Source organism: Malus domestica, chromosome 13 (assembly GCF_042453785.1).
Source record: "Malus domestica chromosome 13, GDT2T_hap1".
Taxonomy (NCBI): Eukaryota; Viridiplantae; Streptophyta; class Magnoliopsida; order Rosales; family Rosaceae; genus Malus; species Malus domestica.
The window spans coordinates 12252122-12270821 of NC_091673.1; the positions used below are offsets into that span (position 1 = coordinate 12252122).

Genomic DNA, 18700 nt, shown 5'->3' on the forward strand with positions numbered 1-18700 from the left:
CCTTGAGTTAACACACCCATGATGATGATTTAAGAGCTTGTTTTTCCTCACCCTTATGTGGCATGACTCACCTCCATCTGCGGTTCTTGCTTCTTGCATTCAAATTTTCTTAGCTTATTTGATTTTCGATTTTTAAATTAGTGTACATCATGCCATACAGGATAGGTCCGCTATCCTAACGTGTGGTTTTATTTTTATATCTAACATATTTCTTTTGGTGTTTCAAAGCTTGTTTTGCAAGTTTATACCTTTTAGAGGGGGTTAGGCTCTATGTTACTTCCTTCTTTTTCTTGTATTTCTCGTTTTGCTTTCAAGAAGGGTCAAGTTTATGTCCCTCTTTTCGTTTTGCTACTTTTCAGCTTAAAATGAACCATGACTTTGTAAATAAACAGACTTACCAAACACAAATTTGACTCAAAATTTTTTTATCTGTGCTTTTATAATAATTTGAGCAGTACCAAACCTCGCCTTAATTGTTTTTTTTTTCATGAATTTAGCGTTTTTTTTAACAAACGATATTATCTACACTAAAGGGGTGAGAGATCGGGCTAAGCCTCACAATGGGCTAGCAATAATGCGGTTCAAATTCGTCATTGACGAGAGTCAAACCTAAGACCTCCCACTTAGAAGTGAAGAGGAATACCACTGGACCGTAACACTAAGTGACATTTATTGTATTTTTAGTTTGCCTAGATTACTCTTTGGTACAATTATTTTTGGGGTTCAAACATAAAAGAAATTGAAAAGCATTAGGTTTTGCATATCATAACTAATGTCTGAGACCTAACAAATCAATAATGCAAAAATTATCGGACATAATGAACTAAAACATGAAAATAACATACCGCACCAAATTTACCAAACCTAATGAACTAAAACATGAAAAATACAAACTATACCAAATTAATCGTACCAAATCTACCAAACCTAATGAACTAAAACATATAACATATGAACCCGTACCAAATTGATCGTACCGAATTTACCAGACCTAATGAACTAAACATAAAACATATGAATCGTACCAAATTGATTGTACCGAATTTATGGGACTTCAACTATATAATGTACCTAATTGAAATCACAACATAATAGACCTTACTGAAACTTCGGACCTAAACTAGTATGTACCTAATTGTTATTTACAACACATAACCAAACGTACCTAATCAACCAACAGAACCAAACAATGAAATTCCCCACATAGGCCTTTCAGTAAACACATGTATGCATTGGTAAGTAATCATGTCTATGCTGTGCACTCCACACAATATCATTATGAAAGCTTTCAAAAGTATGGCAATGAAACTGGTTATAAAATATTTCAAATTTGAATAATTATAATAAAAAAAAAGGTACGTTATAGACAAAAAAGATGATGTTCTTGTAGAAAATGAAGATGGATATTACGTTTATGGGTGATAGTGAATCTACCGTTACATTTGTGAACACGAAAAATTCCTGAAACGAAAGAAACAAGAACACAAAATAATATTTGTATTTGATGATTTTGGGTTACAATCTCTCTCTAATTTGATCCTCTGATTCGATCTCTGTAAGGTGTTGATTTGTGGATGTGCGATTGATCCAAAGGGCCGTTGGGCTTAATCTAAGGATGAACGTTCATCAAGGGCCGTGGGCTTGATCTTGAAGGTGGATTTGAGCGGATCTTCAAGGAGCCGTTGGGGCTTGATCTTAAGGATGAGCGTTTCTTCAAGGGCCGTTGAGGCTTGATCTTGAATAACAGTAGTGAACGGATCTTCAAGGGCTTTTGAGCTTGATCTTGAAGAACAATGATTGACGGATCTTCAAGGGCTTTTGGGCTTGATCTTGAATAACGGTGATGAACGGACCTTCAAGGGCTTTTGGGCTTTGATCTTGAAGGACGATTGGATGTGTGGATTTGTTGACGTTTGTTGATCCAAAGAGGCCGTTGAGGCTTGATCTTAGGATGAACGGATGATGAACGATGAACATTTTCTTCAAGGGCCGTCGGGGCTTGATCTTGAATTGGTGGAAGTTCTTCAAGGGCCTTTGGGGCTTGATCTTGAATTGGTGGAAGTTCTTCAAAGGGCCGTCAGGGCTTGATTTTGAAGGTGGATGATTGTTGATCCAAGGGCCGTCGGGGCTTAATCTTGGAAGAACGAAGAGGGCTTTCTTGATTCTTCGGGAACCTGGATGCTTGAGAGCTTCGGAGTTTCAGAGCTTCAGAGCTTTAGAGCTTTAAGGTTTTGGTGTAATATGAATTGGTTATGAATTCCCCTCCCAAATGAATGCATTGGCTTCCTATTTATAGAATTTTCCAAGGCCTAATTTTGAATATAATATGCAGATGAAATAAATCGCTTCTGCCAGGTGTTGACATGTGTCCTATTTGATGACTTTTTTGATTTATTTTGATTTTTCGTTTAGTCACACGCTACGTGTAAAATTTATGTGACACGTGAGCGTTGAAATTGTAACTATTGGTCAACATTTATTTCACCGAAATTTCGATGTCTACAAATGCCCCCACTTCAAGGCGCGTCGTATACATGTGTTTATCACGTGTAGGAGATACGTTTTGAAGTCCCTTAGTGTAGATGTTGATCCAAGGGCTGTTGAGGCTTGATCTTGAATTAGAAGATTTCTTCAAGGGCCATTGAGGCTTAATTTTGAATTGGGCTTGAGATTTCTTCAAGGGCCGTTGAGGTTTGATCTTGAATTGGGCTTGAGATTTCTTCAAGGGCTGTTGAGGCTTGATCTTGAATTTTGTTTGAAATTTCTTCAAGGGTCGTTGAGGCTTGATCTTGAAGGTTGAAATTGGACCACAAGGAGCTTCATGTGGTAGATGATCTTTGGCTTTGGTAGTGGATGAATTGGCAGGTATTTGTTTTTGCGCTTGTTGACTTTCCACAGCTTATTCTTGAACTGGATTTGATTCAAGGGTGGTGGACGCTTGATCTTGAATCAGACTTGTGATTTCCTCAAGGACCGTCGAGGCTTGATCTTGAATTTGGCTGGAAGCTTCTTTAAGGGCCATTGAGGCTTGATTCTTGAAGGTTGACTCGAACACATGGCAAGCAGGCACGAGGTGAAGGTGATGACTTGTTGCTTTGTTCAATCTTTCTAATTTACACCTGAGCAGTTTGGTCAACGGTATGATCTTCAATATTGATGGGCTCTTCTTCCAGTTGGTGACTTGATCTTTAAGGATTTGATTCAAGGATGGTGAATTGGCACGTGCTTTGTTGTGCTTGTCTCCACATGCTTCAATGTATCATTTTCACTTCCCTTATCTGTTCCCCAGGCAGATGTGGTAGACGAAGAGGAAGCATAAGATGTTGAAGATGAGTATTCGAGAGCACGGCTAGGTAAGCAATCAGGAAGGGGTTCCAGGCGGATATGGCAGCTTCTTGAGTTCCTCAACTCAGACTCTTTCTGCTGAGTTGACTGTGCGGGCTGCATTCTTCTCTGCTTGTTTCTTCTGCACGTTGTTACCACATGCTGCAAGGTATCATTTTCACTTGCCTTATCTGTTATCCAGGCAAATGTGGCATCTTCTTTGGAAGTACATCAGCAGCTGAAGACGAGTACTCGAGAGCAATACCAGGTAAGCAACCAGGCAAAGGTTCCAGGTAGTCGATTCCTTACCCGAGTTTGAGTGGAGGTTCTGGCATATTGCTTTCTTTATCCTTGTCTTTGCAGGTAAGAACAAAGACAAAGGAAATGACAGGGGGAAAGCATGATATGAGATACTCTTGCTTTCTACCCTGGTGATATGAGATACTTTTGCTTTGGTATCATTTGTTTGCAGAGGTATTCTAGGAGAGGAAGAAAACTGGGTATTTCGAGAGGCTCTGCTGGGAGTGTACTCTCGGAAATGAGGAATGGTTGGGCATTTTTGCAGGTCTGCCTTGCTATGGACGGTGAATGTCGACATATATAGGAATTTCCCAACAGCCAGTAGTGGCACTATTCCTTTACTCTTGTCGGCAACCGTTGGGTAATTGAAACAGTCAGATTCACGCGTTTTCAACTTTGTCAGAAATCTTTGACAAAGTTGCGCATGATTTCCGCAAAGTTGAGGTTGCATGTGAAGGATGGCGACAAATCCTGAAAAGCCGGTCTTTTTTTTTTGAAATTTGGAGAGTGGTGACTTTTCGATCTTTGAATCGGTGGCCTTGTTGCCTCTTCGATCTCTGAACAAACGGCCCAGCTTTTGAAATTCGGGGATAAGGGCCTCTTTGGTTTCTGAACGACCACATTGCCTCTTCGATTTTTGAACAGGCCATGTTGCCTCTTCTTTTTATAGAGGCATGAATCGTGTTCAAAAACACATTTAGAGAGTTGCTACCTGTTAGGAATTTCCCTCATTTTGTATTTTCTAAGAATTCGACTTACACGACCTCTTCTTCTTTCATCATTTTTGCAAATGGCTTGCCCTTCTGATCGTCGTCTTGATTTGAATGTTGGGGAAAATGTTGATATATCTTCTCTAGACAACATATGGTGCCCGTCCTTCTTATCTGCCACCGGTCCTCTTACAGTTGGGGACTCTATGATGAAGAATGACATAACCGCTACGGTGGTAGCTAGAAATCTTCTCACCCCTAAGGACAATAGGATCCTTTCCAAGCGGTTTGATGAGCTGGCTGTTCAGGACTCTCTGGCTTTCAATGTTCAGTGTGCGGGCTCTGTATCAAATATGGACCAACGCCTTCTTGCTCGAACTCGTCAAGTCGAGTCACTGATGGCTGAGGTGGCGAGTCTTAAGTAAGAGATTAGAGGGATTAAGCATGAAAACAGAGAGATGCACATGCTTGCCAATAGCTACTCAACGAGCATGAAAAGAAAGCTCGACCAGCTATAGGAATCTGAAGGTCGGATTCAAAGTGACCATCGGACGTTTGTGACTTTACTCCAAAGGCATCTACTGTCTTCGTCCTCTAGAGCTATACCAAGTGTTAAGGCTGCAAATAATCAACTTCTGGTGCCTCCTCCTTCTGGAGCTCCGACGAGTACTGAGGCGCCATCTGATCAACCTTTATGAAGGCTTCCTCCTATTTGCTTTTTTTTTTTTCATGTAAAATGTACATTTATGTAAATTTTGAGAGAAATCAATAAATGAGGCTTCTTTCATTCAATGTATATATATATTTTTTGGTCGGTGCGCTTGGCATCATCATTATTTTTCTTCTTTTTGCCAATTTGCATGTCTCCTTTTTTTGCTTTCTGCACGCCATCATCCCTAAACAAATGATGGCTGTCATTTTCCTTCTTTTTATTATTTATTTATTTCTTTTGGATGGTGCCTGATGCACCAAAAGCTTTATAACTTTTTTTTTATTCTTTTTTTTTTTTTTTTTTTTGCATGGTGCTGTCCATCAAGGTTCCACCATTTTTTTTTCTTCTTTCCAGATTGGTTTGTCTCCTTTCTTTTTTATTCTCTTATATATATATATATATTCCCCACATGGTGCAGGCAATGGGCAGAAGATGGAGCAGAGGGAGTATGCAGAGCACGACACGGACGGATGCACAAGCAGCAACTGCCGATGATCCTATTGCTCAGGGAAGGTCATGAGTATGGTGATGAAGTTGGAGGCTAGAGAATGAAGAGCAAGCTGTCCCAAGATCACCCGGAGATCACTAGAGCTCCGATGAGATCTGATCTGGGGTCGAGGGAGATCATCTTATTGCTGCCGTTAGCATTGATCAACGGTTGGTGCTGCATCGACATGTTGCTGCCATCGGCTGAGCAGGGAAGAAGTAGAGTACCTCTCAAGCTTTCTTCATGGGTCTCGGTGAATAATCTGGCAGAGAGAACTGTGTATTGCAGTCACGGGAGAATGATGCAGAGGAGAACGAGGACGAGTCTGATGATGCAGCAGAAGCCATGGAGTAGGAGTGTTCTGTATTTGGAGGAGTTGATAGAGGCAAGGATTCTCAACAGCCTACATGAAGCAAAAGCTTTGCCTTCGCTCCGGAATCGCAACCTTGGAGTACCATCCTTCATATAATTTATGGCTCGTTCCATCGAAATGGTACCCGCTATGAAGAGTTCAAATGTCTCGTTTCCGAGGGGTGAGGACGTAGACGGAGCTCGCGGTCGCTTTGTCCTGTTGAGTTGTGGAGCGGTTGTGGCGACGTTGTCGCTGTTACGATGGCTACCCTTTGCTTGCTGCTGTGGAGAAAGTCTGAGCGTTGCATGCTGCAAGGGATGAGTCTTGGTGTTAGAGCTTGACGTGCTGGAGCTTGACGTCCCAGATAAGCGTGGTTGATTCGAGCATCAAGCCCAACTCGACGATCAATGACGGGGAGCTAAAAACGAAGATGAAGCAGCAGCTTGTTCCTCCATTTGACCATGAGGGTGACGTGTGAACGGGCTGAAGCATGAGACCTCTAATGCTAGGCCCACTTCGACCGAGTCATCCATCCTTCCCTTTGGTACGGTGAAGGTGGAGATGCTGGCGTTAGGTAGAAGGAGAGATAGATAGAGCTTGGGTCGCAGGGAGAAAATTTGAAGCTCTGAGGTATTGAAGATGATGACAGGGCCTGTGGCTTGAGGTGTATGCGAACCAAGAGAGAATTGGACTTGGGCTTTTGGGAGTTTGTAAGCTGAAGAGGAAGTGAGCTGTTGGGGATGAAAATGGTACTGTGCTCCAGATGTGGGGTCCAAGAGAGGAATGAGAGGTCTTGACAACTCGACGTGCACTCTATGGCCCATTTCAGTGCCTCAGCTGCTATGGTTCGAATGGGCTTCATGCTGGGCCTGATTCTCGGGTTAGGCGTTGAAGAAGATTTTAAATAAGGATGGGAAAGGAGCAGAAGCAAGATTGATTCTTTTGGACCTCACAGAGACAGCATCGTAGAGGCTATGCCTTCTTCACGTGAAGCTCAAGCAGCAATGCAAATGATAGCAACTGCTACATATATATATATATATATATATATATATATATATATATATATTTTAAGAAACTGTATTTTTTTTACAAAGAAATTGTAATAAAATTGACTTTCATCAATCAAACCTTTAATCAAACATTTTTTTTTTATTTTGATGTGATTGAACTCGAAATTGAATGCTCGAGCTACCTACGTCCCTTCCAAAAAAAGAGATCAAGTCAAAACGTAGTTCAAATGCTTTTTTTTTTTGGTGCCGTACGCAGTTTATGCTCTTGCCGGCCAAGAGCGTTTGGTGCCATTTGCAGTTTCCGCTCATGCCGGCAAGGAGCTTTTGGTGTTGCCTTTTATGCTCTTACAGACCAGGAGCTTAGTGCCATGCAGTTTAGGCTCGTACGAGCGATGAGCCTTGTTAGTTCGTTAAGCAATCCGGGAGAGTCGTTCCTCGCAATCTTCATAGCAATGAGCCTTGACTGAGTAGTTGAAGAAGTCTTCTGGGAAGATGTCATGCATCGTGATGGGGATGGATGATCTTCATGTCAAAGTTTCATTATCTCCAACACTTTCACATTGTTCTGAAGTTTGACAAGAGCTGTTTTGCCCTCTTTCCCATTGGTGAACTTGTGGAAGAGATGGTTGCTTCCTGGAGAGGCGTTCATCGCAATCTTTATAGCAAGGAGCCTTGACCGAGTAGCTGAATAATTTTCTGAGGAAAAAGTGATCGCGCATGGTCAATCTTTGTGTCGAAATTTCCTCATCTTCAACACTTTCACATCGCTTTGAAGATTGGCAAAAGCTGCTTTGCCCCCTTTTCGATTGGTGCACTTATGGAGAAGACATATGCTTCGTGTGCAGTTTCTTCGGAATGACATGAGTCTATCCTTCAACTTCACTCGGTTTGACTGGCATGGTTTTGGAGCATGCTCCCAGCGATTGAGATGAAGATTTTAAGTTGACAGAGCCAGAAGTGACGTCTTCTTCCAGGATTTCGTCTTCTTTGTCTTCTTGGGCCTCCTATGTAGTGATGTCATTTTGGGTTTGTTAGTATGAAGATTGGCCGGTGTAGATAATGGTGCGCCTCCTTACCTTCAGTGGTTCTTTTATGTCGACTTCCAAAGTTGCTTGGCGCTTCATCCTTGAAGGAATCAAGCTTTGAACATCGTCTTTTCCTGCTAGGTTGTCGAGCTTTTCTCCCTTTGGCGTTGTCTTTCTGTTTCTAGAAGGCTTCTTAGTTTCTTCAAGTCTGTCCAAAGCCGACCGTTGCGGAGGAGATCTAGCTGTGCCGCTTTGTTTTTTGGGTTTTGATAACTTTTCAAAGACAGATCTTTACGGTGTTGGCGTCTTAAGCCTTTTGAAGACGGAAGTTCGGCCTCGACCACTGATGCGATCAAGTGCCGAAATTCTAGGTTTTGAATGATTCAGCCTTTCGAAGACTGAAGTTCGAATGGCAGGTTTAGGCTCCACTTTTGGCCTTGTGGCTTGTGGTCTTGGCTTCCTTATTTTTCTGTAGGTCGTCGATGTCCACCCTTTCTTATCACCAGTAGATGCATCTTGGTTGCTTACCCCTAGTGATGGTTGTGTAGGAGGTGCCGTGTGACTTGAACATTAACGGGAATGGTCATGCATGCTTCGGAGATGCACAGGATCGAGTGATCCAAACACGATAGTAGTAGTGTGTGCCGCAACCGTGTCTTCGAGGTCAAGCTCGATTTTCCCTTGTTGTGCTAGCTTCAGGATGAGATCTTTCAGTACAAAACACTTTTCCGTTGGATGACTGATGAAACGATGGAATTTACAGTACCTTGGACTATCGGTATGATTCATCTCTTCTGGCCGTCTACACTCAAGCAAACTGATCACCTTCTTTTCCAACAAGTCTTCTAACATGGCAGCCACATCAGAGTCGGGGAATGGATAAGTTTTCTCTTCAAGCTCCTTCAAAGTGCGTCTACGCATCTCTTGATCACGAAAAGCTTCGGTTTGAATCGCCTTGCCTCATGTAGAGACTTTGATGGGAGTTGTGTTGACCGTCATGGCATCTTCAGGGCATTAATCTTATTGAAGTAGGGCTTCGAGTAGAACAATGATGTATGTGAGCTCCCTTTGTACTGTGCTTTGATGGTGTTGGTGATCATCTCTTGCAGCTGCTGGATAGAAAGAGATCCCATGAGTGCCGCTGCTTGGTCTGGCTCCGGCTTCACATCGATCTCCTCCACCGGAGGCTCCTCTTCTTCGCCAGCTCCTCTCTTTAGTGGATCATCCTCTGGGTCGAGGTTCTCGCTGTTCTGTGGCTCCAGTCGGTTGACGAGTGCAGCGATTTGCAAGTCTTTTTCTTCCACAATCCGTGTTAGCCTTGCGATCGCTTCATTCATTTGAGCCAGTTGTTCTTCAATTGAGGTAACGCTGATGGTCATGACTTATACAACCAATAGACATGACTTTCCTTTAAACATCCAGAATGCTAACGAAGAGCGTCGTTGGCTACTTTGGGATGTCATCTTGTGTGCCTCAGCAGCATGCTTCCATGCCCCTAGCGAGGTCAGGTTGATGACAAACTCGCGCCTTTGATGCTCCCCTTGCTCCTTTAGCAGCACCAACTTTGAAGTGGCATGTTAAGGAGCGGTTGTGGCGCCAATGGATTGTCCGTTCGCGGCAGAAGTGCTCAAGATCCTTCCCTTAGTGGTTGCGAGAACAGCTTGTCCCTTACTTGATGCCATTGACTTTGAGGCGTGTTTGGATTCCTTGAACGAAGAAAGAGATAAGAGGTAGATATGGTCCCACTGGGCGTGCCAAATTTGTGAACACGAAAAATTCCTGAAACGAAAGAAACAAGAACACGTGCACAAAATAATATTTGTATTTGATGATTTTGGGTTACAATCTCTCTCTAATTTGATCCTCTGATTCGATCTCCGTAAGGTGTTCATTTGTGGATGTGCGATTGATCCAAATGGCCGTTGGGCTTGATCTAAGGATGAACGTTCTTCAATGGCCGTTGGCTTGATCTTGAAGGTGGATTTGTGCGGATCTTCAAGGAGCCATTGGGGCTTGATCTTAAGGATGAGCGTTTCTTCAAGGGCCGTTGAGGCTTGATCTTGAATAACGGTGATGAACGGATCTTCAAGGGCTTTTGGGCTTGATCTTGAAGAACAATGATTGACGGATCTTCAAGGGCTTTTGGGCTTGATCTTGAATAACGGTGATGAACGGACCTTCAAAGGCTTTTGGGCTTTGATCTTGAAGGACGGTTGGATGTGTGGATTTGTCGACGTTTGTTGATCCAAAGGGGCCGTTGGGGCTTGATCTTAGGATGAACGGATGATGAACGATGAACACTTTCTTCAAGGGCCGTCGGGGCTTGATCTTGAATTGGTGGAAGTTCTTCAAGGGCCTTTGGGGCTTGATCTTGAATTGGTGGAAGTTCTTCAAAGGGCCGTCGGGGCTTAATTTTGAAGGTAGATGATTGTTGATCCAAGGGCCGTCAGGGCTTGATCTTGGAAGAACGAATAGGGCTTTCTTGATTCTTCGAGAACCTGGATGCTTGAGAGCTTCGGAGTTTCAGAGCTTCAGAGCTTCAGAGCTTCAGAGCTTCAAGGTTTTGGTGTAATATGAATTGGTTATGAATTCCCCTCCCAAATGAATGCATTGGCTTCCTATTTATAGAATTTTCCAAGGCCTAATTTTGAATATAATATGCAGATGAAATAAATCATTTCTGCCAGGTGTTGACATGTGTCCTATTTGATGACTTTTTTGATTTATTTTGATTTTTTATTTAGTCACACGCTACGTGTAAAATTTATGTGACACGTGAGCGTTGAAATTGTAACTATTGGTCAACATTTATTTCACCGAAATTTCGATGTCTACAACATTTTTAAAAACTTTGATGGTGGAGGTTACATTGCAAACAATGAATATGGCATTCTTAGCAGTAAAATCTGTGGTTTTGTTATAAGTAACATGTTATGTTGCATTAAAATAAAACCCATATTTTCCATCCATAGTGTAAATATTAGTAATATCATCTCATTAAAGCCTTTATCTCTAAAAGCCTTATTTTACATATTGTATATTGCATATACTGTTCAATATATATATATATAGCATGTTCATGCACACACAATTGATATGTCCAAATTTCGAATATGCAAGTTATGTTATAATATGCTACATTGTTATGTTGAATTGTGTGAGTCAAAGGAAAACAAACAAAAAAAATAGAAACACGAACTAGGGTTTTAAAACCCTAAATCGAAGAAAATAATGAGAAAATTGTGGGAAGGGTTCCTCAACTTTAATTCAATTGGAGTAATGGTTCTTCAACTAAAATCCATAACCATTGGTCCCTTAACTCATCAAAAAATACAGCTATGATCATTTTCATCAACTCCATCAAAATTCCGTTAAAATGAGTTATAAGGACTATGCTATAATTAGATTGAAGTTGAGGGATCACTGTTCCAATTAGGTTAAAGTATGTATCATTTCTCCAATTAAGTTGAAGTTAAGGGACTATTGCTACAATTTTTCTCATTTGGTTTTACATATTTGTCTCTTGATTCAGCCTTACATGCATATCACTTGACTCATTTTTCACAGAACTTCTAACGAAGATGAAAATGACCATAGTTGTATGTTTTGATAAGTTAAGGGACTAGTGGTCATGAATTTTTAGTTGATGAATCACTACTGCAATTATATTAAAGATGAAAGACTATTGTTATAATTTCCTCAAAAAACATTAAAAAAAAGAGAAAATCGCAGCTGAGCCGTGGCTTGAATATGCACCATCCGTGCCACAACGTCGAGCCGAGCCTGCACTCTAGCCTATGCTCCAAAACGGCACCCTGCAGCCCCATGGGCTTGCTAAACTCACTGAACCTAAATCCAGTTTTTTTGGGCTTCTTCTCCCTGCCAGGCCTGCTGCTGACACCTCGCTCGGGTCAACCCAGCTATGCTGGGCTTCAGCTCCTGCTGGGCTGCCTTCTTCTCGGCTCAAGGCCCGCGCAGGGCCCCCTTTTTTAACTGCAAAGCCAGCAGCATGGGTGTTCCATTTCTCCGGCCAGGCCAAATTTTTGGCCTGTTCTGCTTCCAGCCTGGAACCGACTAAGTTGGGGTGCCCACGGCTAAGCTCATTTTTGAGCTCTATTTCTCACTAATTTGGCCCGCAATCATTCAAACCCAATATAACCCGAACATCTATGAATTTGATATGATATTCAATCATAAACTAAGTAAAAAGAATTTGATATGATATTCAATCATAAACTAAGTAAACTTATCATAAACTAAGTATAAAAGTAATCGAATGCTGTTTCATTTATTAAGATTAAAATCAAATACAATATTACACTTGAATCATAACTCCAAATTGCGAATAAAAATTGCTTCTATATGAGCAAAAGAAAAAATCAAAAGCCACACCACTGAATAAATAGAAAAAAAAGGAGAGGACACAACATTTGTTTCCCCACTGCTTAGCATGCAGAATCATATATAGATCGATGGTTTTAGTTATAGGCATCAGGGTTGGCCACAAGGTAGTTCTCAATGAGCTTGAACAAACCATGGGCCCTTTCTTTCCCAGCCTTAACATGCTCTTCTTTGATCTCAACATCTCCCTTAGTGTGGTAATGGCTGGTGCTCTTGATGACAGAACCGCTGCCGGAAGCCACCAACTTAGTCTCATAAGAGATCTTCTCAATCTTGTCAGAAATGACATCTCCTTCAATCAAACTGTACTTGTAGACAAAGTTATCTTTGTCAATTCCATCAACCTTGTGCTTCACATAGCTGTATTCACTTCCTTCACCAAAGCTAATCTTCTTGATGGTTCCAACACCTCCATCTCCCTCAAGAATTTCAGCAGTTTTAACTGCTTGTGGAGCAATCTTTGGGATGAGGTTGTCAGCATCAAGAACAAGAGCATTGTACAACCTAGCAGGAGTGCAGACTGAGGCGAATTCAGTTTCATATGTGAAGACACCCATGGTGATGATTGAGAGCTTAGAAAATAATCAAAATAAGAATGAAATGTGAAGGAAGAAAAGAGAAATTGATAAGGAAGGTATTTGATGGTGGAAGATATGGAGGTGGTATTTATAGGTTATTGGTGAGGGGCTGTTGTGTAATATGGACCCCTATGGATAGAGAAATTTGGACAGTATTTAGTTTCCCATTGGTGGTTGTTTCCAATGTGAACATTTTAGTCAAAGATAGGCACCTCTAGAAGGTTATTTTGTATATTCCAACTTAATATTACAGCAGAGCTGGTGTGCTAGGTCTGCTGTCTACTAATTCAATAATATCTTTATGGACTCGAATAAATCTAAGTTGCCTTTTTTATTCATTACTTATCTGAACTCTTTGATCAGCATAAGGACTCCTATGAAACTACAATGTTACTCGTTCCCTAGCGTTTTAATGCGAATATCGTCACATTAATGTATTTAAGCTTTGACATAATATTTGAGCGGTTTGTTTGAATGAGCCTAAATAGTGATAAGCAACCAGTCGAGTTAATTTTTGTACGTTATTTAATCGACTCTATGCCACGAATTTAGTTCCATTGTACACATGCATGCTTGTTTGTTCTTATTTGTCACATCAAATGATACCTTAATGTAGTCAAATATGTGCTCTCTCTAGTATTTTCCATCTACTAAAGGTAATGATCTCACTTTTAACTCTACAGGTATATATGGACTTCATATAGCAGTAAAAAGTAACAGTACTCTTTCAATGCATTAGAAATTATATGACTTTTGACTGAATTTTCTGATGCATAGGAGATAGCTTAAATCTAAAGGAGGAGGAAAAAAAGACATCATATCTTTTCCCCGGCGAATCCAACCCGACTCATTTCTTCTCCCAAATCCTAACCTCATTCTTCTCCAACAAGCCCACCCCCAAAGTCTCTTTTCTCTCGCGACGCCACCTAAAATCGTTCTCTTCGACAACGGCGTCGGTTCGAAGATGAACAATCATGGAAGAGGAAAGAATGACAGAGCTATGAGAGAAATGGAGTCAGATGTTTGGTTATAGAAATAGTGTGTATATCAGATTATTTTAAATTGACACATGTTTGTATCTTGTTGGGCCACTTAAGAGAGCGAGTAAATTGGACACTCCCCGGTTAGTATCCAAATATTATACTATTAGTAATTAGTTTTATAGCAAAACTTTAAGTTCTTTCACTATTTACATTTTGAAAAGATTTACATGTAGTTTTACTCTGAAGAATAGATGCAAATTTAAATTTGGGCTCACCATCACTTGATTATCCCTTTTCAAGATATAATAAAGAAAGGGTTTTTATGGCAAATTATTTTTGAAATTGAAAATCAATTAATATAGTTCATGAAAATAGGTATTGCAAATCAATGTGGTATTTCTATCATAATTCTATTAAAAATTCTGTTAAGTGTTGATGTAGTACATAAATGGGTCCCATAAGTCTTTTTTTCTTCTCATAAATGGTCCTTGAAATTGACCCGCGACATCAAAATGGTCCCTAAAATTGACCTGCAACCTCAAAAAGGTCTCTGAAATTGAAAATCGATCAATGTAGTCCCTTAAGTGTCCCAAATGACACACCCCGTCCCGAAGGAGGGCGTGCTGGCCGTCACGTGAGAGTGACGTAACCATTTACACAGTTCGGAAGCTTTAAAAAAAATTCCAATTACTAAGATAACACACCCGAGGGTGAGTCCTACTTTTGTGAATTCTGTCAGAACACCGTTGGATTCCTCGTGGCCACCAAAGCTCTGCTAACTTGAACCTGGAGGGGCGCAAAACAAAATTGAGTGGGTCAGTAAAACAAAGTTTTTCGAAGACTTTTCATTTAAAACATTTATAACCCCTCACCGTAAAACCTGTATACTTTCCCAGAAAATAGCATATATATAACATATATATAAGCAAAAAGCTCAAATCTCAAACCTTTAACACTTTTCAGAAATATATATATATATATATATATATAGATATATAACCATATGAAATCTCAAAGCTTGAATCCCAAATCTTTAACATTTTTCAAGAAAAACATGTCATGCCATAAATCAAAATATAAATCAGGTGAAATAAGGAATCAATCGGAGACCCTGCAGTTGGTCCTATACGATTAATTCAATAGCTCAATATCTCACTAAGCCGGAGTCACCACAGTGACCTATACGGCCCTACTCTGCACATCACTCGGAACTACGTAAGGTAGTCTATACGATGAAAGGTGTAAAATACGCTCTAGTGCTTCTCTCATCATATCATCAGCGCGCATATCTAAGGTCACCCACCAGTCGGAACCCCTCTAATGGTCTGTACGACTGGCATGTCGGAACCCTCACATGGTCTGTACGACATCCACCTACTTGGATCCAAGGCGAGCGTGCGGTGTGGTGAATAATATAAGCACTAACACCTAGGGTGCAGATTATGAGCTCAAACATCTCAACAACAACAATTCAATGAATAAACGAACTCACCTGACTTGCCTGTGCCTCCACAGCACCATGCAACATGTATGCATCATATATCAATCATATAACTCATATGAAATTCACATTTTCCAAATAATTCTATGCATGGCATTTTCAAAACATAATTTCGCATAAAAGCATTTTTTCTGGGAAAAACAATAGTATATAGGTAATACGAAAACAAAACTGCCCACTCACCTGGAGTTCGCCCACAACTCCCTAGCACCGTACATCAAGGCGTCATGACGATTAGCGCCTAGAACAACAATCAAATCCAACCTCAGAAATTCTGCCGATAGAATACATAACTTATATAAGACACGTCACTACGTAGTTCGATCCGGATGATCTGCAATTCAGATTTCAAATCCGTAACTTCCAGAGGTCCACAATATACCTCTAGGACAACATCCTAAAATTTCATTACCATCCAACGGTCGGATCTTCGTCAATTTCCAAAACTAAGTGACGGTTAACATTCTATTTTATGAACTTACAACTTCAATTCCAGAAGATCCGTAAATCGGATTCCCAATCCGTAAGTTCCTATAATCCTCAAATATTACGTATTACAACGTATCAAAGTTTGATGATGATCCAACGGTCGGATCGTCAATTCACATTTTCATCTAACCACGAATCGTAACCAACTTAGGTTCAATTATTCAATTTACGTCCATCAATTATCAAAACAGAACCTAGAACCTTAATCACAAGCTAATAATGACATTGGCGGGCCATTGGCCACGCGCCGCCGCGGGTGGCGGTTGGCCGCCCCCGGCTCGCCGGAAAATTCAACTATTTCAAAAAATTACCAAAATTTGCAGATTTGAAGATCTCAATGAGTAGAACAACTTTCATACCTGAGACCAAGGCCAATTTGGCCTGGAAGTGCTTCAATTTCACCAAAACCGTGAAGAACCCTAGAATTTGGGTGTTTCCAATTCGACCTTCAAACTTGTTCCAACGCCTCAATTACCTCTTGGGCTTTGTTCTAGGTCCTAAAGGAATGCTAAAGGTGTTAGTAATTGAAAGAAAACATTTCAAAATTTGGAGAATTTAAACAAAAGGGTCGCGGCACCCGTAGGGGTGTTCTTCGCGAAATCACAACGAAATTCAATGATTCTTGGGGTGAAACGTAAAGAGGGAAGGCCTAGATGATGATTAGGAGTGGTACCTTGACTCAATTCGTCGGAAATTTGGACGAAATCCATCGAATTTGGGCGTGGGCACCGCCGGGTCGAAACGACCCACGGGTTCTCCCCAACCCATTTCCTCTTTTCCTCCGCTTCTCACCCTCTCTCCCTTCCTCCTTTCCCTGTTCCGATTGGTCAGTTTCTTCCCCTCTCTGCCTCTGATTCGCTCTCTCTCCTTCTTCTCCGATTGGGCAGTTTTTGCCCAATCTCTCTTCCTCTTTTCTGTTTTCTGGTTCTTCCCACGCACACACCCACACAAAACTTTCATTTTTCTCATCCCAGCCATCCATTTCAAAATCCTTTAATCTGGGCCATCCAAATTTTAATAAAAGAATTTCTATATTTTACTAAAATTATAATTCCTTAAAATTCCAAATTTCAAACGTTAATAACTTCTTCGATATAACTCCAAATCACGAACCGTCTGCGCCCACGCGTCCGTAACGACGAGTACTACGAGGATATGTCAAGAAAACAAATCTTAGATGGCCCGACACAACGATTAACCTCGAATGATGTGCGTGCCTCAAAGGGCATTTTTGTAAAATCCTTTATTAAAACTTTAAAAATTCTTAAAATTAGGGACGGGCTGTCACACCAAATCCATGTAGTCCTTACATCACAATTCTGTCAAAAATTTTGTTATGTGCTAATGTGACACATAAATGAATCACACAAGTCTAATTAAATTAAAAAAAAAATATATATATATATAGGTTTAATAATTTAATAGTAATAAAAAGTTGTGAACCCAAAAATCCAATCCTGCAATCATCTCCGATCTCAGTCCACATTCCTCTACCTCCACTTATCTTTACGCACTTCGACACCCTTCACCGAATTAAACCTGGATTGAGATCACCTTTGATGATGGCTTGGCTAATTGGCAATGACTTATGGGACATCACTGTTAATATTTAGGCGATCAACTTCCTCACAACCTTAATCTTGGAAAGCTTATTCGACGCTTTCCTGGTGGTCTGGTGACTCAAAGAATGGTGAGGTTTGCCTTGAGATAATGAGGTTATAACCAAGGTGCATCTATTATTGGTTGAAAACTATTTCCAAACCCCCTCTTAGGCCTTGGTTAAGGTGCCTTTGAGAATTTATGGAATAGATCACTCTTCGGAGTAGGTCCTACTATAAAAAAATAATATAAAAAAAATTCTATTGTGCAAACAAGTATTCAAACAATTTTTTTTTATTAATTATTAAACTCACATAAGCACGTAACAAAAGAATTGTGGCGGAATGATCATATTGATTTGTGACAAGGGCTACATTAATCAATTTTCAATTTTTGGAACCATCTTGATGGTGTGGGTCAATTTCATGGACCATTTGTGATAAAAACCCAAAAAGAAATAAACTTATCTTCTAACTAAAATGGTATTTGACGTGGCTTTAAATTTGCTCATTGAAGAATTTTTCGATCAATATTATACATCTCCGTATACACCTCCGACTAAAGATGCCCCAAGGGAGGAGAATTCAAATTTACTGACGTTTTTTTTTCTTTTTGTTCAAAAGAAGCTCAAAACTTTAAGGAGGACAACTTGTTCAAAGTATTTCTGAAAGGTTCATGTGGATCATAATTCGTGCCATTTGCAAGTTACAGGTCAGAACCAAGACTTTCATAATATTTCATGAAGAGTATAACAAAATATTAATATCTTTTAATTTTATTCCAACTGAAACGTCTTATTACTATTTTTTTATAAATCAAAACGAAGCCAAAACAAAACATTTGGAACACAAACCACAAATATGAACAAGTTTAATTTAGTTGTAGGAATCAGGATTAGCCATTATGGAAACGATCAAAGAGTTCTAAGGAAATATGAAGAAAATTGTTGATCTACAATATTCAGGTTTTGACTTGGAGTGAAAGGGAATGCTGATGTGAATAGCTATGCTTGTATCAACCAGTTTATGCAAGTTGGTACTGTACATTTCTATTGTTGTCCGTACTGCCTTGCGACTAGTATAAGCACTTCCAGAAGTTCAATTTAGGAATGACTTGACCTGCAATTCAACATTGGCTGCAATGCGTCGGCTTTTGATTGGCCGTTATTTTTCATTGGCTTTTCACATCCAAATTGGAATATTCTAGGAATTATTATTGGCACTCCA

At 40.3% G+C, this 18700-nt stretch overlaps 1 protein-coding gene and 1 long non-coding RNA gene across 2 annotated transcripts; both read right to left on the reverse strand.

Annotated features, from left to right (window-relative positions):
• Nucleotides 1-12186: 12186 nt before the first annotated feature.
• On the reverse strand, nt 12187-12969 carry LOC103452844 (major strawberry allergen Fra a 1-3-like). Its single transcript, XM_008392379.4, has one exon. The coding sequence runs from the start codon at nt 12879-12881 to the stop codon at nt 12402-12404; it is 480 nt and encodes a 159-aa protein (XP_008390601.2). The 5' UTR covers nt 12882-12969; the 3' UTR covers nt 12187-12401.
• A 1307-nt stretch (nt 12970-14276) lies between these two features.
• LOC139190368 (uncharacterized) lies at nt 14277-16850 on the reverse strand. Its single transcript, XR_011574549.1, has 4 exons — nt 16549-16850; nt 16235-16372; nt 15570-15627; nt 14277-14671 (listed from the first exon to the last, which is right to left on the reverse strand). It is a non-coding gene; the product is annotated as an uncharacterized lncRNA (long non-coding RNA).
• Nucleotides 16851-18700: the final 1850 nt, after the last annotated feature.

Coding starts and splice junctions, on each gene's coding strand:
- LOC103452844 (XM_008392379.4), bottom strand. CDS start 12,881: ATGGGTGTCTTCACATATGAAACTGAATTCGCCTCAGTCTGCACTCCT.